This window comes from Helicoverpa zea, chromosome 1 (genome assembly GCF_022581195.2).
Source record: "Helicoverpa zea isolate HzStark_Cry1AcR chromosome 1, ilHelZeax1.1, whole genome shotgun sequence".
Taxonomy (NCBI): domain Eukaryota; kingdom Metazoa; phylum Arthropoda; class Insecta; order Lepidoptera; family Noctuidae; genus Helicoverpa; species Helicoverpa zea.
Window position 1 is genome coordinate 4,331,574 of NC_061452.1, and position 24,149 is coordinate 4,355,722.

Consider the following 24,149-nt stretch of genomic DNA (forward strand, 5'->3'; position numbering starts at 1 on the left):
TAATCCGGTTATGAGAGCGCGCGCTCATCACTCGCTAGCCCACAGCCAAACGCGTAGCTCGCCACCTGTGTACCGCGAAAATTTAAATTCATTTTTTTTTTGTTCGAATAAAAAATTCAAATTCAGAATGTACAAGTCGCTGATAGTTCTTTGTGTGGTTTACTGTGTTGTTATTGGTAAGTTTTATTTTTTTAATTTTAGTTTATGTGATTTATTTTAATTTAATTAAAAAAATATATTAAGTGGATTTAGTGATTCTATCAAAAGTAATTGGCAAAAAATTACACTATATGAAAATATTCAATGATTCATATAATTATAGTTCGGCCATTCAGAGAATGCGTTCCTGACACGTCGCGATTGAACTGACGACGTAACTTTGCAATGGCGTTGCAGTTACGATAAAAATATTTTTGCTGGTTGTTTACCGTTTTAACAATTGAGGAGCATTAAAACAACATTATTATATCAATAATCAATGAATGTTATAATTTTGTGCCAAACTGAGTGTCAAATAACTTGGTAAACAATATTTTTCTAAATCTATACTGCGCTATTACAAGGTTATGTCAGCGGTTTATATTTTGTAGTGCTGTGCTAAAAATAACAGGCAAGTATCGTAATCTGTTCTTATACAGTTATAATATAAAATAATACGTTTTGATTTTCTTTTTAAGAATTGGAAAATAATGGACTATAAGACTTAATTATAACGTTTATGAAATATAAAAATAAAACTATGACCAAACCGCATTTTTATACTTAGATTAAAAATGGTAACCCCAAATGGCGTTATGGGCCGCCATTTTGTGACGCTAAAACAGTCGTCCGTTGTCGTTTCGTGCGCATAGACCACGTTTTTCAAGTGTTTTCGATCTGTTTTTATTTGATTACCCGGCTTTTGTTAGACCGAGATATCAGGATTGATACTGTTATTGATAATAATATAATTATACATGTAGGCGAAGATGATGATGAAGACACCACCTCCTCAAGCAAATCGGAGTCTGATTAATATTCTGTTCGCACATTCAATTCAATGTACTTGTAACAAAGAATAAATAAAACAATTTTATTATATGAATATTACCTTTTTTTGGTTTCCACTTAAATAACTAAAATATAAAACAAATGATTCCGCCAATTTAAAACGAAAATAATCTTAAAATAATGCGGCGGTTCATTTTGAAGGAACGGTAACGAACTCAGTGTTATGTTGTGCCCATCACTAGTCGTGACTAACTGATAGGTGTCAGGAACGCATTCTCTGAACGGCCGAAGTATAGTTACCTTTAATTTTATAATGAATGTTATAATTATTTAGATTTTATAAATTAATTAATCAAGGCACAAACAAAAGATGTATTAAAAATATCTCACTGTAACAATAGAAATCAAAAAGTATATAATTAAAAAAAACACGTTCAATGCACTTTTATAATTTGCCAACAGCATTGCAATACATGAAATCGATTTATTCTAATAGGCTATTAAACCTTCATGATGTAACATGTTACATAGAGTATGCACTATTAAAGAAACATAAATCTCAATTCAAATTTAATACTTACGCAGTTGCTTTTTGTTCATAAGTCCGTAATCAATTTAACGAAACATTTTGTGGAGCAAAAAAAGCTTGTATTAAATTACTAAGTGTTAGAACAAAAACGGTTCACGACGTATTAACTAATAATAGGTACGTACCTATTATCAGAGATCATCATTGAGTCATAGAGTATCAGGTCGGGCCAAATCGTGACACGATGATCCTTTTCCGCGATCGTGAGACAAGCTAGTAAGTTTGTTTTTTTTTATTTACATAAATATAGATATAATTCAATAAATAATAGTTTATTGTAGGTATTGTGGGTATGGCATTCTTCTAACGATTGTAAAGCACAACTGAAGAAATGCGACGTTTGATATTGTTTGGAATGCACGGTTAATAACTTGAAGACGGTTATTGATATCTATATTTTTTTTCTATAAGTACATAAATATCACTGCTATTCTAGTTTATGCTATTCAAGTAACCAGGCCTAAGAGTAATATTAAACGTTCATATTTTACAGACTTATTTTCCTGAATAATATAATGGGCATTAACGCTTATATTCATTCATATCCATTAAATATGTTTTCGCGAAATATGTACTTAAAAAATTGTTCATACTGTCATAAACTTTCGGGTTATGGTTTTTGTCCCATTTTAGAAATTCATAAGATACAGCAGAATACTTATTTATCTTACTTACGAACACTTTTATATCTTGACGATTTACGTTTAAGTAGCTCCTCCAAAATAATTTCCATTAATACAAAACAAGATTAACTATTAAATCGTACATATTCTAGTTAATTGAATAAAACTATTAATTAACTACGCTGTCCAATTAGATATTGAACAGTCAAATTGATTAATGAACTGTAACCAAAAAGTTTAAGGTTTTAACGCGTAACTCACGTTTATGTGTCATGTCGGTCGTGGTTAACAAACTGTACCTTGTTTGTTTACTTCATACACTCAAAAAGTTAATGTACCGATTAATTATTTTATAGTAGCCTACGCAATTAACCCCTCTGCTCGACAAGGTTTTGACATATGACTTTACCGTTGATTCGGCGGGATATTTTGAATCGCGACATGGAACTCAAAAATTTGTACTAACTTTCAACACATAAATTCTAAGTCCGTAATGCCTGATCAGAAGTATTTTAACTATAACTTTAGAGCTCACTTATTTGACAACAACGTGCGAAGGTCAAATGGGGTCAGTTAATTCAGAAATAGATAATAATTACGGTGTTTCTAAGTCTATCGAAAAGTTAGGCATTTCAAATTTGGTGAAAACTTACCAATAAATAATCGCATCACTTTCTCAAACACAACACAAACGTCATATTTATAACATTTTCAATCCGTTGCAATACATTTCGTGCACTTATTTATGATTCATAACTAAAAAATCAGCACATAAAATACACAATAAAAATGAACAATTTACAAGATCAAAGTCAAGTAGAGTTTGGAACAGAGTACATTTTTTTTTTTCAATCAGCGGTGTGCATTCGATACCTAAATCGGATGTTTATTATAAATAATCGAATACCAATTTTATATATATTTTTTAATAGAAACTTATTTCAATTTTATTTCTTAATTTTAAATTATAGGTTCAATTTGTTTTTGTTGTGAAGAAAAAATATTAAAGTTTTATGAAAGTTTTTAGCATAGGTAAAATTTTTATACTGGGTGTCCCATAAGTCCTTTGAATTTTAAATTTCGAATAAAATTCAGATGGCGCGCCGGAATGGCGCGCGGGGTGCGGGGATAGCATCAACGGTCTTTCAGGAAAGTTTTATCGGAGCAGACCGTGGTTTTTGTGTGCGTGAGTCACAACAATGATTCGGCCACCATTGTGCGGCGTAAAGGACATTGGGCGAGATGTTTGAATGTTGGTCTACTCCCCCTCTAGTAATGAGTCATACATCATTTGAAAGGTCTTTTTAAGCGTTACATTTTGTACTTACATACTACTTACCAATTCTTAGTACTTTAGATGTTAGAACATGTTTAAGGTTTTTTATCGATAGTTAGTTTCAAGTCCTTAGATTCCTTCTCTAGTAATTAATTATATATCACTGGAAAGGCCTTTTTAAATCGAACATTTCGTACTTAAATACCTCTAACAAATTGTCAGTACTTAAGAAGCTACAGTAGATTTTAGACATAGTTATTATTTCACTAAACATGGTCCAACTCCCTAAATACTAACAAATGACAATCGCCGCCGTACAAGAAAATACTTTATATAACATAAGCTTTCTATTGATGTATTACTTAATGCTAGAGGAGAGGTAGATCAAAACGCTCATTGTCCTTTGGTGGCGAAAAAAAATTGCTTCATTCCTCTAGGCATCGACTTAATATTTTTGATCCTAATGATCCCGCAGGACTTCTGAGGATCTGAGGCGGATGACGGGGAGTAGCGACCCCGCGCTTCTTTATAGCTTGTCGGTCAAAAATAATCTTTCTTGTTCTACTAGTCAATGCAATTTATTTGATACCCGTATTGACAGATTTGTGGAAAGAAAAATAAGTCAGCGGCGGCCATCTTTCTTCCATCTTGGACCAGCTTTCGATGAACAGCGAGTAGCAGTTCCGACTACCTATTTGCCCTTTCAAACAATAAAATCGTCATAAAATTTTGCGATAACTACACCTAACTACAGCTCTCGTCAAATAGCTTTGCCGCTCAGTTAAAAAGTCGGAAGTAACGAACCGCCATTAAGTTTGGCAGGACTACAGGAATTCTGTACATAAAACACCCGAAAAAATAAATAAGTCTTCAAAATTTGCGGTCTTCAGAAATCCTAAAAACCGAAAAAAAAAATATTCCGGCTACAACGTATTTTCTACCACTGATTTTCTAGCATTTTTTCAAAATAAATAAAGTCATTTTACTTTTCCTAATTTATTTTCAGATTATAGTATACAAAAGTGCAATTTAGTAATATTATAATATCAAATAATATAAAATTATTAAATCGATTCTTTATTTTAACGAATCGGATCATTCGATGCAAAACTTCTATCACCGTCGCCATCTTGTCTATGCGTCTTCAAATTTAAAAAAACAACAAATGTAAACAAACATGGCGAGTTCGATCAGAATTCCCGGTAATTACGATTGGATTTTCAAAAGGTATATTACTAAAGGGATGCTAAATATGAAAGGTTTGAATGCGTCAAAATAGTTTAAATTTATTTAGTTATTTTATTTAGTACTCACAAATACGGTTTGATTGGAAAGAAAATAAATATGAGCGTAAATAATTAGGAAAGTGTATGACTCATTCGCAGACCCCGATTGGGGTCTAAACCGAGCTTACGGTGACATTGATGTTCAGACCCCAATCGGGGTCCGCTACGGATTTGACGGTTAAGTAAAACGGTAGATGATTAAAATAATAAAACGCATACCGTATGCCAGCATCTATTTAGAAAAAGAACAACTGTATGAGTAATTAAAATATTTTTAATTCAAAAGTAACTGGCCAGTTACTAATGGCTTCGCAACGAGAAAAGAGGATGTATTGTATATCTACCTTAACGATTGGCTAGCAAAGGAATCCTACGAACGCTTGACCGATCTAAGGTATTTTTGAACAGTTAGACTCATCTGCACTGCCCATAATTTTAATGTCGGATAAACAGAAATAAAATGGTTGTTCGCAATTACAAGACATTCCTAACGGGTTGTGTATTGCTTGCTTGATATCCGTGAAACTATCTGCTCGACCAATGACACGAATTGGTGCTCTCTCAAAACAGATAGGTAGCTGGGTACCCATGAAAATGAAAAAAAAAAGACCTTGCTTATTAAATGAAAATAAAGGCAAACTTATCGCTCATCAATATGAATCATTCAACCACAAGTAATTTTTTGCAAGAGTTTTATTAAAATGAAATCTCGAGAAAATGATATCATCGACCCAAGAAGGTTTATTCAAGGAATGACCACACTGCCCAAAATGATCCACCCAGAGAGGTAGTTAAAATAAAATTGCCAGAAACAAAAACTATAAAAGCAAAACTGTAATGATAGTGGACAGGTGAGGAAGCGATATAATTCCGTTGTTCATTTACAATATCAGGAAAGTTGCAGGCAAGCTCATTGCTGCGTAACTTATAAAGCAATGGAGAGTGTACATGGCAATAATGTGTAGCTTCAAGAGTTTATGGAAGGAATTTTATAATAATGCAAAAACAAACACGATTGGGCCGGTCGAGTCGGTGGGTTACACACCACTGGACAGGACAATGACACTGATATTACGTCCCGTCGCGATTAAAAGCTTTCATATAGCTTTTATACTGTCTAGTTGTTCATTAAACTACGTATTTTATTCTAGAAATTCTGTCGATTGTTGAAGAGAGGTCTAACGCCTTTCTTTCGGTTGGATTCGCTTTTCTCGGATTTGAATTTGAAATGTAGAGAAGAAAGTGTGTTTTTAACGTTTATTTAAAGATCTTATTACCATAAGCCATCGTCATAATTTGAAGATAAAGTGTAGCTACAATGCTACAATGATCACAAGTTAAGCTATGATTGATAGATGATGAATGATAACATTAATCTCCAAAAACAACAGCTCAATAGATCAATCCATCAACTAATCGATCCTTTAGATTTAATTCCACATACAAATAAATCGCTACTAGTGTCTTAATCAAGCGTAGTTCTGAATGTCGGGATGTTCGCCATATATTCAAAGTTGTTTAGACTTATATAGATAAGAAAACCGCGGCTTGACTCTTCATTGACCCACTTTCGTGGTCATGTAGCTAAACTAGATGCATTTCACTTTGTTAATTAATTTCAATGTAAAATAATTGAAATATCTTAGCTTTATTAAGTAGTGAACGAATTTCTGCCGAAAACGTACCTATGACTTCCTGCGTGGTATGACTGTCCGAAGTGGAATTTACAAGCTAATTCCAATAACCGAAACATTTTTTTATAAAACATAAAAGGCTTATCGCAGCATAAAAAATATGTACTTCTTTCTAACTAAAGGTCGATAAATTGGCCCATTTATTTTTATCGCGAAATATTTTACCTCGCGTGACTTTTATGATTGCCGCTATAAGAGGAACGATTTATAATTAATACTAACGTTCATTAATTGTTACTATCTCTGTAAAAAAATGTAATGCGCAATATGTGTATGACCGTTAAATGCCTGCTATCTACCTAAGTTCAAACGTTTTAACTGCGTATTAGCCGACTTGTTTTCGGTCTGAATATGCTAGACTGATAATATTTTGTTTGCATACGGGTTAACAATAAACAGAAATAACCGTTTTGTGGATAACGGAAAATTGTATGAATTTGAAATCTAGACCTCCAACTGCATTGATTTTTACTACTTTTACTATTTATACTTATTATGCATCCAATACTTTACATACTTACACACACTTACTTACTACATTAGTCAAGCAAGCCTAAATATTCAAAACTTTATGGGACGAGACACCTTCACTAGTTCAAGAAGAACATCCATTAAATTCTGGACCTTATTAACAAGATCTTAAAGATCAAAATAGATACATATCACAAGATTTATTAGGTGAAACGTACTGGACAAATGAAGTAGGTACAGTTAGCATTTTGACAAGCAAAAACGCAGCCTTGAGTGAGATGGACTGACCGTTAGAAAGCCGCTGCGCCCATACATTCACATCTCCGCGATGCTAACACAGAAACTGGTAGTAGTTAGAACATTTTATAAGTAATTTTAACGGTTATACTCATATGTACTGAGCCACCTCTGGTAATATGTGAGCAATCAATTTTAAAAGCGACAAGTAGGCTGAGGCAGGGACAGACAACATTTACTACTAGCAAGCTATTCTAAGTTAGATTCGCGTGTTATTTTTGAAGAAACAGACCTCATAGTGTTATTTATTGTTAAATCATAAATGTTTTTAATAAAAACCTCTAACGCCAAACAAAACATTATAAAATTGTGGTGGAAAAAAAAGTTGCATAGGTCATGTCAATCAGTTCGAATTAATAATAAGTACTTCTGTCTGCCTGTTTCGAAGCATAACATGAAGCGAAGGTACCTTCTACCTATTGGGCACACAAATAACATTGATTGTAAAGATTAATCACCAATATAAAATCAAACATCAATTTTTTTTCTTGGTAAAGCATTTTATATTTTTAATTCTTACCAATTAAACACAGAGTTAACAACACAATAGCCTTGTTAGCAAATATGAAAAGTACAAAAAATACTGAGCAGATAACCTTAGATGTCAATTACGGGGATTTCTGAATTGCACTACTATTTATATCGTATTACAATAATAAGAATAACGCTCAATTTTAATCTATCAGATCTTTATAGCAAATCATCTGACCACTGTTCCTACCACGACCTTAACTCAGGGTTGACTGCCTTTGGACGGGTAACTTAATACACGTAGGTATGCCTTAATTATCAGATTAGCTTGACAGAAAATGTCTACGCTCCTGGCTCACTACCATAATAAAAACACCTTCCAGCTTTGAGGGTTGGAACTACCTAAGTAACATGAAATTCCAAACCCATTGACTCTCAGTAAACAGCCACCACATGACACCTCTAAATAAACAAAGAAATGGTATTGATAATTAAGATGAATAAGTAGACTGTACCTCTAGATACGACTGTGTCAAACTCAAACAGCAAAACACGTGCAGAAATTCAGAGCTCCCAGATCTAGATCGGTATCAAACTACGCAGAAAATCTATTTATTGCACTGAATTGCAGCAATTGTCTAATCGAAGCTGCTAGATTGTACAAACGTGAGCCCCTGTACGTCTGTAGTTATCTAGAGAAACGTTTCTCTACGTCAAACGCTCAAGTGGATGGATCGTGACCATTCGTGACCTCCTTACTTACAGGTTACTCTATGATATCTTGCACTTGGTATCTTTAGCGGGAAAATTTCTTATCACTGTTGCTAAGTTTCGTGGAAGACGAAACTATTATGTTAGCACAAAGCTCTTTACTGTCCATACCAATAATTAGGTTCATCATAAAAAAGGTCATCTCTAATCATCATAAACTTCAAACTCAAACGGATGAATTCAGCAAAAATTATTGTATGAAAACGTCTTGAATTTTCGCAGCAAAACGAAATAGGTGAATTCGACTTCGCACGGCCTATCTGCACGCCGATATGCAGATGATATCTGGTTTCATCTGCATTTAATAGTCAGGTTGAACGACCGAGCCAAAGCGACCTAAACAAGCCCCGGCCTAGCCATTATCTCTAGGTATTAGCAAATTTACGATGCGCGGATGCATGCGATCTCAGAGTGCAGTGCGTGATATCCCGCCATCCTTGTCTATGCAAGCAGATTCATATAATTTTGCTTCCAGTTTTTGCCGGGATAGTTTATAGGAAATTATTGACTGTAGATTTTAGAGTGCGATAACTAGTTCTGTTTTGTGGATGTGAATAGAATATATTACTTAATTTTCGTAGGCAGAACACGACTGTCTTGTCACGGAAGAACGTTTGGCAAGAAACGAACCACATCGCACACGAAGCCACATTTATATAAACAACTATAAAAAAATACTGGCTGTAAATTAAAAGATGATGCCTCTTGTGTCTCAAGAATCAAATAAAAAAGCACACATTTACTTATAATGCCAATTATAAATTATATGTTATTTGTTATACGTATAATCGGTCATGACTTTTCGCTATTAACAATGTCATCCATCATATTCTAGAGGTCAGAAGTAATAGGAAACTGTTAGAAATAGCATCGCTTATATGTAAAAAATAATAGTTTAAAAAAAAACTAAAAAACACGCTTTTTATAGAAAATTTAAAAAAACCCCCGACCCAAAAAACTACGCAATTAAACCCTATAAAAAGCAAAAAATAACTTTAAACACTACGTAAGTACCAACTAAAGCATGTCAGACTAAACTAAATGTTGTCGTGTCGGGAGACCGCTCTAATTTATTAGCCTAACGTTAGAAGTAATTATATACTACTACATTATATAAACTACTTATAACTTTGTATATAATTGTGTTTACATACGTGTTTTTTTATACGAATGTTGTAATTAGGTAGGTATCATTTGATTTATGTAAGTATTTTTAAAGGTAAAAAGCGGTCCCCCGACACGTCAAAATTTAGTTTAGTCTGACATGCTTTAGTTGGTACTTACGTAGTGTTTAAAGTTATTTTTTGCTTTTTATAGGGTTTAATTGCGTAGTTTTTTGGGTCGGGGGTTTTTTTAAATTTATAATTTAATTTTATTTCACGCTTTTTGAAGGAGCTCCTTAATTTTTCCTTCTTTCATTTAATTTGATCTCGGCCAAAGGAAGCTGTTTAACAATCCTCATGACAAACTGGCTCTGGGAGAATTGCACAGATTGAGAAACAATAAAGACTAACCTTTGGTCATACTAGATTTTCAGCAAAAATATAAATCGGTTTATCCGTTTCATTCCGGCATTCCAGGGTTTCATCCGTCACATCCCATTTCCAGCATCAGGTTCTCGTCAATTAGAAACATGAAGAGGACTCGTCAAGACAAATTCAACGAGCCCTAACTCGATGCGTTTACTAAAAGGCAGTTCAGGGTTACGTCTCCTATCTTCGTGCCCTAACAGCAGACCAGCTCAGTGGTTCCAGAAGACATTAGTGTTTCAAATTTCAGATCCCACATATGCTTGCAAGTAACTGAGCGTGTAACATTCCTATCACACCTATCAAACGAGCTGATGACCTTGAAGACCTGAACCGATTTCCACCAAACATAGCTAAGAACACTCCCGAATGACATTCCTTTCAAACAAAAAAAACCGCATTACAATCGGATCATCCGTTTGGGAGCTACGATGCCACATACACACACACACACACACACAGACACGTCAAACTTATAACACCCCGTCGTTTTTGCGTCGGGGGTTAAAAACCGAACTAAAAAATAGCAAATAAATTTTAATGAATTTAAATTAAGAAAATAGTGTTCAAAATTTCAATGAATATAAATTAATAATAGTGTGAATACAAAAAAAATATTTAAAAAAGCGTGGGGTGCATGGTGTCAATAGTTATAAATATTTTATTGACAGATATGAGTAGAGTGATTTTCATTTCGATATGACCTTAAAAAGCACCCCACGCTTTTTTAAATATTTTTTTTTGTATTCACACTATTATTAATTTATATTCATTGAAATTTTGAACACTATTTTCTTAATTTAAATTCATTAAAATTTATTTGCTATTTTTTAGTTCGGTTTTCTATAAAAAGCGTGTTTTTTAGTTTTTTTTTTAAACTATTATTTATTTTCTACTTTTTAGTTTGGATTATTTATAGTAGCTTTTTAATTTTAAACTATTGCACGACTCGTGATGCGAAGAATCAGAGAGTGCTTTACGATCGAAAAAAAATTTTCGCCTTATTTTGGCAACTATTTTTAGTATTATAGCCTTGTTAGTTAAAGGAATCAAGATATTTTGCATTTTCTGTTTTTTATTTTGTTTTGTTTTTTTAAAGTAGATTTAGTTTTTTTTTAAACTATTATTTGTTTTGTAGAATTAAAATTCTCTTTAGTATACAAAAATTTGACAATATTAGAGAAAACGGCTAAAGATAATTATCTATACATTGGAAATAAAAATTAACAACGAGTCCTGTCTTATCGACTGTTATTTCCTAGCTAAGCTACTAGGTGATCTGCTGACCTACTAGTACACAAGATGGGGTGATGATAAATAAAACCTCCTCTGTACACTGTTCTAAACTGGTATATTAAAGTCTTACATTTTTTTGTTTGTGAATGGCATCTCGCAGTTCAGCCTAGGAGGCTGTTTACTGCTTAACCGGACAAATCCCTGTGGATGCCTAGAGCTTAAGGCCTCCAGCCAGGGGTAAAGTCTTACAAAAAAAAAAAAAAACATTTTGTCTTAGAGTATCGCTTGTAACGAAACCATAGCGCGCATTTAAACGCGACAACGCCATCTATCGAGCGAGTAGGAAGCATTCCAATGTTAGTCGCAAACATACCGCCCACCAAGGACGTTACTGAAGGAACGTCCTTGGTGGGCGAAAATGAACTGAGGATGAACTATACTTAAAAACATTTGAACTACATAATTTGCACTTGTACTGTATACATTAAATTCGAACAAAATTTACACATTATGACTCATATACAATGAATATATACATAATAAATATAACAATTTGACCTTATACTAAGTTTAAATATGAATAACAATATTATCTTAAAATAATTAACATAGATATGGAAAGACAATTTAACAATATTGTGATTTTGTACATTTGATCTAAAAGTAAAGTAGTAAATATTTGTTGTATACTTACTTGATTTTAAACATATGTAAAGTGTAAATTTCTTCTAAAATAACATGCGTAAAACATAAAACTTATTCAACTACGGGTAAAATACATATTTTGGATGTTGGTCTCTTGATGGTTGAGGATTTGGTGCGTAACGTGACGACACGGGTGATATTACGAATAGTTGTCACTATCCATACAAGTGGGAAGTTCTCATCAATACAAAGAATATAAGTCCAAACGAGGTATTTTACATATTCAGTTTATTTGTTTATTTACTCAGTTGTCGAGTTCCCTCGACTTTCTCTGGTCTCCATCATCAGGTCAGCTCCCAACCTTCACTGTTGCATAGGTTTTGTCAATACAAATAATTTAAGCCCAAACACGAGGTTTACATATTCAGTTGTCGAGTTCCCTCGACTTTCTCTGGTCTCCATCATCAGGTCAGCTCCAAACCTTCACTGTTGCAAAGGTCTTGTCAATACAAATAATTTAAGCCCAAACACGAGGTAGTTTACATATTCAGTTGTCGAGTTCCCTGGACCCTCTCTGGTCTCCATCATCAGGTCAGCTCCAAATCTTCACAGTTGAATAGTGCTTTTAGGCGTACACCTGAGTGTCAAGTTTTTACCCTATGTATGCCTACAACTTTCGAAGGTTGCCCTCGATTTCTCAGGGTTTCCATCATCAGATCCTGACCTGATGACTATGGGACCAACTAGCAGCTATTCCGAGTCGAACAAAAAAAGAATCACGTAGATCGGTCTATAAACCTCGGAGTAATCGATGTGTATGTGTAACCTCCTCCTTTTTGGGAAGTCGGTTAAAAATGGAATAATTTTATCAAATTAGTGTATTGTCATCGGTCCTCAATAAATCTACAAAGTTTGAACGAAATCTGGCCGTTTAAAGTGGGTCAAAATCGCGCCCAAAGAAGTCGGTTACAAACCTACAAACATACAAACATACAGGTGAAGCTAATAAAAAGCGTGTAAAAACAAAAGGTATCTAATAATTTAAATAACATGCTCATAATTATTTTTAACAAATGACGGTGTTATGCTCAGCAGTGATGGTCAGTAGGCCATAGGTCCATAAGGCCAGTAGCTATAGGGATCTAAAAATCTTTGTGGTCAGCATTATCCAAGTAGGTAATATTAGTAACGCGATAGTTTGTAAGAACATAAATCCCTATGCTTTATATTACTGAAACATTTGCAGTTGATAGCTTTTTAACGAGGGGCGGAAGTTACGTAGGTCCCTTCAGGAAGACCGCGAAACCACTCTCGGAAGCTAGTGTTATTTCATATTCTTCTTGAGATAGTCTCCCAAATGTTTGCGAACCCCTAATAATTGCTGAAAAAACATTATTAGTCAAACTTATTTTATAAATTAATAGGGGTCTCCGTACATTCCGCTTGTGAATGGTCTGCAGCGAAAGACAAAACAAAACTGATAATGAGGTCATTCAGAAGCACTAAGTTTGGTATCGTCTACGTTATTTGGACTAGTTTCCTTTGTCCAGTCTTAAAGTCGCACAAAGTTGCAACGTGATATAAAAATAACCAACTGAATTTTATTTGAAATAAAAAACCTACCAATAGGACTTCTGCATCGAATGTCCTACTTATGAAAATTGCCAACGATAAAAAATGCTTTACTATCGAACTGTAAACTGGCCTTGAGGCGACAAGCCTCAGGAAGTAGGTTATTACGCTATACCTACTAGAAGATAAGGGGTTCAAATGCTAAACAAGTCTGTTATCCCGACTCCTAAATAACTGGCTCACTATTATTTAATCAAACTTAACACCCAGGCTGATCAGACCTGATGCATAAAGCGGTTCAAACCGAACAAATATAGGTGTCCCCTGTCTCAAACTTAGTGTAGCACCCTGATGACAGATTCTAATTCTGTTATCCTTGTTTTCGACTTTTAACATCTCGATCTAACAAAACACTATCTATTCCAGAGGCCCGTCCAAAATGGCAGTTCCTGCCGCCAGTGCCAGGCTACGTTCCAGTCTATATCAGGTCGGGCGACACGCCGCTCGAGGAGATCAACCTGGACTTGGCCGAGGCCTTCCATGAACTGCCTTCAGGCAGAAGTGCTAGCAAGCAAGTGGAAGCATCCCCAGAAACTCCAGAACAAGCTGACCAGCCCCAACCTGATGATATCCCAGCCCCCGCGGACGACATCGTAGATCGCCGCCCCTACGAGAAGAAACTGCTTGAAAAGAAAAAGAAAGCCAACTCCGACATCCCCAAACCGATCGAACGTAGATAGATAAAACGTACTTAAGTCCTAGTTAAGTTAATTTTAATTTTTACTCAATCAAATTTCGAATACTCAGTTTCCTAAAAGCTTGCCATTAGCTTTATTTATTTGATGTTATTTATTAATTCAATGTGTAGCCGTTTGCCATGTTGTATTTAAATACTCTCAAAGTTTACTGAAGTAAATAATTTATTTTTATTTGTCGTGTATTTATTTATTGCATCCTGTCCTTAGCGGACGGCTGAACACCGGTTTTGAACTCGCTACCACTGATAATAACCCTGCTTTGACCGATGCTCAACAAGGTAGGATTGGCGTGGTTATTTTTTTCAGTCAGTTGTTTTTTTTAAATGGCATAGAATGGCGAGGTCAATGTAATAGAAGTTTAATCATTTCAACAGCTATGCTTTCTGGCAAATCAGATTGTATAATTCCATTTGATCTGCTTATAGACGCAACAAACTGATTCAGGTAGCTAAATATAATACGTAAAAATATTACTATAGCATTTTCCACGGACTTGATTTCATGCTGTGACAACATCAATACTAATATCATAAAGGCTCCGAAACTATCAAACCGATTTGAAAATTATTTTCTCTCTTGGAAGGCTACGCTATATATGAGTGGCATAACCTAGGTATATTTTATCCATTTAGAGGATGAACTTGCCCGGGAAGCTGGTGAAACCGCAGGGAACAACTAAAAGCGAATAAAACAATAACTTAGGAATTATTCTTAGTATTACTTTTCCTTATATTTTACTTATAAATAATACAAAACAACCTACTTTACATACCTTATTTACAAGAAAGTTTCATATAAAAATGATACATTACAGTTCGTAAAGGATTATAATTATCAAGTTGTTTTCTTCTCTTTCTCATATTTCTTGGCCATGAATAAACAGCCACTAAGTATGTACTTTTACTATGATTTTTTCAGCTAATTTGTTACGTAAGTTAGGATCTTCTCATGGTCAACATAACGTTTATCTCCCATATAATAGTCCTCAAGTTAGTTATGACTTCTTTCAGCTGTTTATTTTTCAGCACCACCTGGAAGCAAATAAAATAATCGTTATTATTTTTACTATTAAGCTGAAGAGTTTGATTGAAAGCGTTAATCTCAAAAACTACTGGTCGGTCTGATTAGAAAAATTATTTCTGTGTTAGATATGCTATTTATTTACCAAGGAAGACTTAAAGGCTTTTATGTAGATACGCAGATTCGTTCTCACGGAACGAGGTTGAATCCGAAGGTGGAAGCTAATAAATTATATTCTTCCCTTCTTACCAATGCAACAATACAACACAAGCCTTCAAGCGCAACGGCTAAACCAGTGGAGACGAAACTTGGATCCTCAAGATGATAATTTTTTTTAAATTTTTCTCAAAGTTTTCAGTTACTTTAGTACTCCGATGAACGGGTAATAAATAGGTAATAGTTTTTAAACATAAAAAATACGCTAGCTACGCTTCTTAGCTAGTCATGTATTGTCATCAGAACTTAGAGCGTGTGCAAAATTTTATCCTAATTGAAGACCCTAAGGGAAGTGGGTCAAATTAAGATTCCAAGATTTTCTTACATACATAGTTACAAGTGAAGCTAATATAAGCGTGTTAATAAAAGTAAATAAAAGATAATAATAATAGTACCTGCTCAGTAAGTTCTCTATTTTCTTCCAAAGCTAGCCTGTATGATTCAGTGTTCCGTCTTTCGTCCAACGCCTTGTTTTCAGCTTCATCCTTCAAGGGTATCAGACTTTCCATGTGGGTGTACTCCATGCCCTATAACATGAAAATAAAATAGTTGATATACTGACTTCTCAGGGTACTAAACAGCTTGCAAAATGACTAAAATAAAATTCTACATCCTACTTATATTATAAAAGTGAAAGTTTGTGAGAATGTATGGATGTATGTTTGTTATCCAATCACGCAAAAACGGCTTTACCGATTTGATTGAAATTTGGAATGTAGATAGGTTAACCCCGGATTAACACTTAGGCTACTTTTTATTTTATTTTATTTATTTGGGAAAAAAAAACAGTGACACATTACATTTTGACATGATATAAATACTGCTTGTATTATGAACAAATGTGTTACTAACATGTTTATCAACACAATACGCGGGCGCAGCCGCTGGCGGAAGCTAGTAATTAATAAAATTAACATAACGTCATATAACAAATTGATATAACGTAATTATCTATACTTATAATAAATCTGTAGAGAGGTCAATTCTGTACATTAAATATATTTCCAAAATATCTATCAGGGGGTAATAGGGTATTACATGCATTTTTGAAATATATCTTAAATAAATTCTTTAGTCTTAATATATCTCTAAAAAATTAAAAATATTTTTTTTTCTCACGTTATGTACGAATATAAATTAATTGTTTTATCATAATTTCAAATTTCGCGCGTATTTCGCGAAAACGCGGCACACAACGGACGCCATGATTGTTTTTTGGTCATGACGTCATTACGTAAGAAAACAAACTACAGCTGTCAGTAATACATATTTTGATATGTATTGAAAATTTTAATAATGAGTAATTATGCTCCGTATCGTTGGTGTGTTGTTTCTGAATGTGAGAACACTAGTGTAAAAACACCAGACAAATTATGGATTCAAGTACCAGTGGATATAAATATGAGAAACACTTGGTTAAAAGTTGTTGACTACCGTAATGACGTCATTAGCATGGCGGCGACATTTCGTAGTGTTCAAAGACAGATAAAAAAACCTAAAAACTTTAAACTGCAATAAAAAATATATTTATGTACCTTACGAAGTGAAACTAACATTTCCCGATTGCTTTTCCTCTAAACAATCATTGTAATACACTTTTAATTTTTTTCTCATCTAGACTAAAATACCCTATTAGTGATCGATACTGATGCCAAAAATGCAATCAGTAAAATTTTTGTCTGTCTGTCTGTCTTTCTGTCTGTATGTTCGTTATGGAAACAAAAACTACTCGACGCTTAATGAAACTTAGCACAAATATTCTTCATACTCCTGGGCAGGTTAAAGGATACTTTTCATCACGCTAAGATCAATAGGAACAGAGCAGTTCCGTCGCGTGTGCAGCCTTAGTGGTTAAAGCTAAGTAGTAACAGGCTAGGTAGGCATAGATTTAGATCATTCGAAAAGCTGGTGATTATTATTTCTTCCTCTCTTTGCACAAACTCCGAATCTAACGCGGACGAAGTCGCTGGCAGAAGCTAGTCTTTACTAAATTCGAAAGTATCACTGTTTGTCTGTCCAGCTTTCACGCCTAAACTACTGTTCCAAATAAAATATGGTGCAAAGTCACCCTAGAGCTTGAGGAAGAGAATTTTTATCCGGATATGGGAAGTTGTTCCCTCAAGACGAGAGTGAAACTGGTGGCGGGAGCAAATAGTACATACAAACACTATTTATCATAACAACATAAAACATAGTTTGTCAAAAACGACGAAATAAACAGGAGATAAGGGATCGGATGATTATGATAAAATAAGAGTACATCTTATGAAGTACCTGGCAAGTCTCGTTACATTTCTCATAGATCAACCGCAGCCTCTTGAACAACAGTCTGATTGTGCGCAACTGTTCTTGCATTTTTGCTTTCTTATCATTGCTGGCATTTTCACCGTTATGTGTACCATTTGGGGGCTGAAAAATTTAACAAAATTTCAATAAGTTCCTATACTAATAAAACTATAATTTCCTACTGTTGCAGAACATTGAAATGTTATTTTTTACTGTCAGAGTTTTACTATCAATGGGAACTTACTTGTATGGCTTTTAGTGTCTGAAATACGTCTTGAGTTCTGCTCACAATATCTTGCACTGTCTCTTGACCAAATCTGGAAAAGGATGAGACATAAATGGTAAAATCAGATAAAATTTGAAACATGGCTTGACATAAGTTTCATGATTGTTGAACCATGTAAAAAAAAATAAGTTTGAATTGAGAACCTACTCCTTATGAAAGTCTGTTAACACGTGGACAGAACGAGATTAAACGTCATCGTTCGAAATTAACGCGCAACGTGTATACACGTCCCGCGCGCATACCGCGCTCGGTTGTGTCATGATGTCTTGCGACGATACGCTACGATGGGACGCTACGTAATACACGTCGTATAATTTGTATGGACATTTACTGTGTCATTTTGGTACACAATCTCAATTTGTAGCGTCCGCGAACGTGTTAAAAAAATGGTTCATAATTACGCATGCCTTGGAGGACAAGAATGCAAAAGCTATTAACTAGGTAGGAGGTCAAGTCTCTGGGCTCCAATAAAGGTAAAACAAGTACTTTTCTTTTTATATGGATCTTATCCTATTAACTCTGCTTGAATGTGGTACTCACTTGCACAGCGAAGCAGTGTTAAACTCCTTGTTTTGTGGTGGTTGAGCGGCAGGGGGCTGCGCAGGCGGTGGCGCGGTGTTGCTCGACACTGCTACAGTCTGCATGCCACCTGCAAAACCAACATTTTGAATTTAGAATTTGTTTCTTTTAACGTATGGGAATTATAGATGAAAAGATTCAGAAGATGTTAGGCTAGCCGCACACACTCAATAATATTGTCAATAAAGTACGCATTGTCAATAATATTGTGTGTGTGCGGCCTGTATTGCGGTATTGTTCAATAATATTGTAGATTATCCAGAAATTCAGATTTTTTCACGTCAATATCGGGGGGAGGCAGGGGTATTGTCAATCATATTGACGTGTGCGGGCGCGCTTCAATATTTTAGTTGAGGAAAAGATTTCAAGGCAGGCGGACGTTCGTTCGTTCGTTCCACAAGACACAATATTTAATGAAAATAACCAAAATAATAATATAACTTCTAATTTTATAACAATTGAAGCCGACGTACATACCGAGTATACTCCAAAAGAAGATTTTTCAATTTTTTTTCAGTCTTTCTAGTAGTTGTGAATATACTAAAATAAAGACTACAATTTATTACCACTTGCATTACTAAAAAAAATTATATCATTTTATTTGTTTTATTTCAAATCAAAATACAATAAAGTCGTGGTGGCCTAGTGGGCAAAGAACCAACCTCTCGAGTATGAGGGCGCGGGTTCGATTCCAGGTCAGGCAAGTACCAATGCAACTTTTCTAAGTTTGTATGTACTTTCTAAGTATATCTTAGACACCAATGACTGTGTTTCGGATGGCACGTTAAACTGTAGGTCCCGGCTGTCATTGAACATCCTTGACAGTCGTTACGGGTAGTCAGAAGCCAGTAAGTCTGACACCAGTCTAACCAAGGGGTATCGGGTTGCCCGGGTAACTGGATTGAGGAGGTCAGATAGGCAGTCGCTTCTTGTAAAGCACTGGTGCTCAGCTGAATCCGGTTAGACTGGAAACCGACCCCAACATAGTTTGGGAAAAAGGCTCGGAGGAGGATGATGATTTCAAATCAAAATCAAAGTGGATTTATTACAAAAACAAACAGCAAAATACACATACATAGTTCATTTATTAGATTAACGTGATTTAACTCAGCTTTTTTTCTCATCCAGTCCTTAATCCATGGTTTCTTTCTTGATTGCCTTTTTTTAGTTAGTAAAATTAATGCAATACTAGGGAATGCAATCCCGACTCGAGATTGCAAATTCGGGATCCCGCGGGATTAGAAATATCAATCCCGCGGGATCCCGGAATTTTCGGGATCCCGTCTAATTTAAAAAAAAATTGAATTCAGATGACTGAAAAAGCTGTATGTCTGATAACTGCTTGTTTGTGATAGTGAGGTTAATTAAAATAACATATTACTCGAAAGAAAATAAAAACCTTTATTCTTTAATCTTACCAACTAAATAATAATCAGGTTGTAAGGAAATTAACGTAGGTAAATTAGGTAATCAAAACAATAAGCTTATTTCAAGGGAATTAGTAAAAAGAGTGATTTTGAAAATGACTCCTTAAAAAACAAAGTGTATTAATAGTTTCATCTGCTAAACGGCATCTAATGTCCGTTGCAATGTACCCCGCTGCTGAGAATGCCCTCTCCGACTCAACGCTGGTTGGCAACAGCGTGGCGAAGCAATTATATGCAAACTGCAAAAATCGCCCCCTTGTTCCTCCACACTCAAGCAAATCCATTTCTTTTTTAATGGTAGATTCTAATTTTTCTAAGCTCGTGGACGTATATACAGGTGCAAAAGGACTTGGTTGTGTGTGTGTTGCGTCACTGACCACTGCCGCCCAATCCCGTCAATCTCGAACGGGATCTCGTCATATGATGCGTCGGGATTGATCCCGAAAAATTACACGAGATCTCGCGAGATCGGGATCCCGCGGGATCGGGATTGCATTCCCTATGCAATACTCATTGCAACGACTTTTTTCTTTCTTTCCATTATGTACAACGTGCGCACATGAATCTAGCTGCGGAGCGACTGAGTCAGATTGTACCATGAAAAATTGACAATAATATTGTGTAGTGTGCGGGGATCATTTTATTGATGAAGATTTTGACAATCTTGCATTGACAATATTATTGAGTGTGTGCGGCTAGCCTTAGAATCTACAAAAACATAAGCACATTTTTTTTAAAGATAAGAGTTTGGAATTCTCTTCTTGTTAATGGTGTTTCTATTTGTATAGTTCATTTATTTAATATTGTCAAAACCCAGTTACTATACCAGAGTTAGTACAACCAGGACAACATGTAAACAGCCAACAATTACTTAGGAAACTAGTGTTATTAGTGATAAAAAATGTAGTTGGGGAATATTGTTTGTTATTAAAAAAATACCTGTTTGCTGAACATTCTGTGGTCCCATGCCTGCACCAGGTCCTCCAGTAACTCCCACGCCCATACCCTGGAAACAATCAGAAACAAATTATAAAATAACTCATTAAATGTAACTACCTATATCATCCAAAAACTGAACCATTAAAATGTATTCATTATAAATCTAAATTAACTCAAATCGGACAGAAAGAACACAAAAGTTACAGTGAGAAACATTTTTATTATTTAGTTTATCTATCCCGTCCCACTGCTGGGCTAAGCTCTCCTAAGTAGCCTTCCATCTCCAGATTTCAATCAGTTCCTTTTTGTGGCCAGTCCACGAGGAAGCTATCCAAGTCCTCCCTGCAGAGTTACCTAGGTCTTCCTCTCGGTTGCATTCTGTCTTCTATGGAAATAAGATTCTTTTAAATTTCTTCCACCATGAAGAAGCTGATTTACATAGTGACTAAAAATATTGGTAAAAGATAGACAGTTTGACAACAGCCTTGGCAAAGGTTAAAAACAGAAACTTTACATACCTGTGGTCCCATCCCCATGTTTCCCATCTGATTCTGCATGGTAGCTCCATAAGGCGGCACCATTTGGTTCCCCATGCCCACCATACCGCCTGTGTTAGCCATCGGCCCACCCATCACACCTGCAACATAAATATTAACAACAATCAACACGAACATTGTACTTAAATATTTTAACAACATTAAATTGAACTAAACATGTAATATTTTAATTCTAAACATGTTATGTAGATTGACCACTGTATACAAAAATGTACCTAATGTGTAGCAGCATCCTATATGGATAGTTACATACAAACACAAGACAAAATAACCGAATATTACATTACATTGGATGCCTTGCTACCACCGCTTTGGTGCTTATCTGGATTTAACGGCGCGAACCGTATCATCATCAGCATAGTTTTAAAGTAAGCTATTCGACTTATCCTTGTGCTAGCATTGTCTTTAGTTTCATGGAACTTTATCTCGTAATGGCAGTAAAAAGGTTTTATGCCGTCTACCTGCTAACTGATTTGGCATAGACTGCATCTGTCCGCTCATGGGTCCTCCGCCAAAACCAGATCTCATGCCGGCAGCATTGCCTTGGAAGTTCCCGGGAAACTGATGCCCTTGACCAGCCATTGTTGTAATTTATTTACTCAATAAAAGAAACCGCTTTTCATAGAAAATTCAGAGCACTACTTTAGAACTCCGCCCCTAAGACGACCCACTGACCAAAACTACTAATAACTATACAATATATGAGGCAACAGCAACATACAACAAAACAATCCATTTATGACTGAACTGTCACAGTGTCAATGTCACTTACGCAAATGTCAATGTCTTTTCTTTAAATGTCAACCCAAATCATCGACAATAAAGACGAAGCATAAAAACCATAAAAACACGTTTATGGCCATGGAAACGGGCTGTTAATTTTACACTAGCAACTTTACCGGGGATGGCCGGAATTCTCCATTTTTAACCGACTTCCCAAAAAGGAGGAGGTTCTCAATTCGGCCGGTATGTTTTTTTTTTCTGTGTATGTACGTCGGTTACTCCGAGGTTTACAGACCAATTTACGTGATTCTTTTTTTGTTCGACGCGGCATAACTGCCAGTTGGTCCAATAATCATCGCGTCAGGATCTGATGATGGAAACCCTGAGAAATCGAGGGCAACCTTCGAAAGTTGTAGGCATACATAGGGTAAAAACTTGACACTCAAGTGTATATCTGAAAGCACTATTCAAAAGTGAAGGTTTGGAGCTGACCTGATGATGGAGACCAGAGAGGGTCGAGGGAACTCGACAACTGAATATGTAAACTACCTCGTGTTTGGGCTTATATTATTTGTATTGATGGGAACTTTCCACTTATATGGATAGTGACAACTATTCGTATCACTGCAAAGCTGTAAATAAAAAACTTTTTACAAAAAAATGAAACCGACTTTCAGAAACACTAAAAAGCAAAAAAATACTAATTTTAGGTGCATCGGCCACGAAGTCGGTGGCAAAATTAACTTAGTAACATCCATTAGACACCGACTTCTAGGCCGATGCACCTAAAATTAGTTCGTTTTTGCTTTTTAGTGTTTTTGGAAGTCGGTTTAATTTTTTTGTAAAAAAGTTTTTTATTCTTTTTGGTTTCAGGCTAACCTACAGGCTAAAGTATTTTTAGACCAAGGTTTTTAGACCCTTTTGATGAAGGTATCATTTTGCATTATCTGAGAATATTTTGTCATAGAAATGTATATGTATGTTACGGCTAAGGCCCGAAGTGCGGCTACAGCTAGGTTTAACCGGCCACGGTGTTTAGTTGTATTCCCTTATCTTCCGTTAACTATGTGTAGCCAGGCACTAGCTAGGTGCAGCCAAAAACCCGTTTTTAAGTTAGGTAGCGAGAAGTAGCTCATTTCTCATCAGTCAGTAGGTAAGTATTTCGACATTGTTTTGAGATTCTTACCCTGTGGTGTCTCCTCTCCATTCCATTGATTTGATATTGAAAAATGAAAAACAAGTATGTTCAAGTGAAAGTTTAATAAGGGAGTACATGAGCGTAGTATGTACATAGAGGAAGTACCTACATAAGTTTTACATCCCACTAACTTATTTTTTTAACCATTTTAGAAGAAATTTGTACTTGCTTCAATCAGATCGTAACGACCGAATCTGCACATCATCAGTCTTTTTTTAGTGTCCCTTTCCCATTCTTTCAATTAGTCGTAATCCTAATATTTCTTACTCATATAGGTACTTATGCCTTGATATCCTCCTAGCCGATTATCGGCTACGACGGCTGTTCTCGTGAAAGCAAATTAGCCAACTGCGCAGGACATATTATACGTAAGGCTGCCTTTTAAGTTCTGTCGTTTGGTAACCTCCCGCGATTTTTAAAAATATATATATATGCTATTTGAATCTTTTTGAATTTAGAATTCGAAAACAAAAGAATGTTTTTAAATAGGTCGAATAGTTTTATTGTATCGTCCATTCAAAGGTGACAGGTCGGTTGCAAAAATGGAAATGTGTAAGGAAAATTTGAGTGCGATAATTTTCTACAACTTTAAAAGGGGATTGTCGCGACTTCAGTACTAGAAAGAGATTAATTCTGTATTTAGTGATGTAGCACCATTCCTTAGGACCGCAGAACGCTGATATTTAGAATTTCAACCTGGGCACTCTAGC

At 35.2% G+C, this 24,149-nt stretch overlaps 2 protein-coding genes across 2 annotated transcripts; one reads left to right on the forward strand and one right to left on the reverse strand.

The window, feature by feature from the left end:
* Window positions 1-14,379, forward strand: LOC124631794. Its single transcript, XM_047166401.1, has 2 exons — window positions 1-176; window positions 13,877-14,379. The coding sequence occupies exons 1-2, from the start codon at window positions 11-13 to the stop codon at window positions 14,188-14,190; spliced, it is 480 nt and encodes a 159-aa protein (XP_047022357.1). The 5' UTR covers window positions 1-10; the 3' UTR covers window positions 14,191-14,379.
* Window positions 14,380-14,906: 527 nt separating this feature from the next.
* Window positions 14,907-22,167, reverse strand: LOC124631785 (mediator of RNA polymerase II transcription subunit 30). The gene is made up of 8 exons (XM_047166392.1): window positions 21,980-22,167; window positions 21,480-21,598; window positions 20,962-21,028; window positions 18,557-18,665; window positions 17,975-18,047; window positions 17,719-17,853; window positions 15,840-15,971; window positions 14,907-15,239 (listed from the first exon to the last, which is right to left on the reverse strand). Exons 1-8 carry the CDS (start codon window positions 22,098-22,100, stop codon window positions 15,144-15,146), a joined length of 852 nt encoding a protein of 283 aa, XP_047022348.1. The 5' UTR covers window positions 22,101-22,167; the 3' UTR covers window positions 14,907-15,143.
* Window positions 22,168-24,149: the final 1,982 nt, after the last annotated feature.

Bases quoted from the DNA above. Each gene is read 5' to 3' on its own strand.
- LOC124631794 (XM_047166401.1), top strand. From the start codon at position 11: ATGAGAGCGCGCGCTCATCACTCGCTAGCCCACAGCCAAACGCGTAGC. The intron at 177-13,876 runs GTAAGTTTTATT...TATCTATTCCAG, and splicing joins GGTTTACTGTGTTGTTATTG to AGGCCCGTCCAAAATGGCAG.
- LOC124631785 (XM_047166392.1), bottom strand. From the start codon at position 22,100: ATGGCTGGTCAAGGGCATCAGTTTCCCGGGAACTTCCAAGGCAATGCT. The intron at 18,666-20,961 runs GTATTTTTTTAA...TTGGTTTTGCAG, and splicing joins ACAGAATGTTCAGCAAACAG to GTGGCATGCAGACTGTAGCA. The intron at 17,854-17,974 runs GTAAGTTCCCAT...TAAATTTTTCAG, and splicing joins AGACACTAAAAGCCATACAA to CCCCCAAATGGTACACATAA.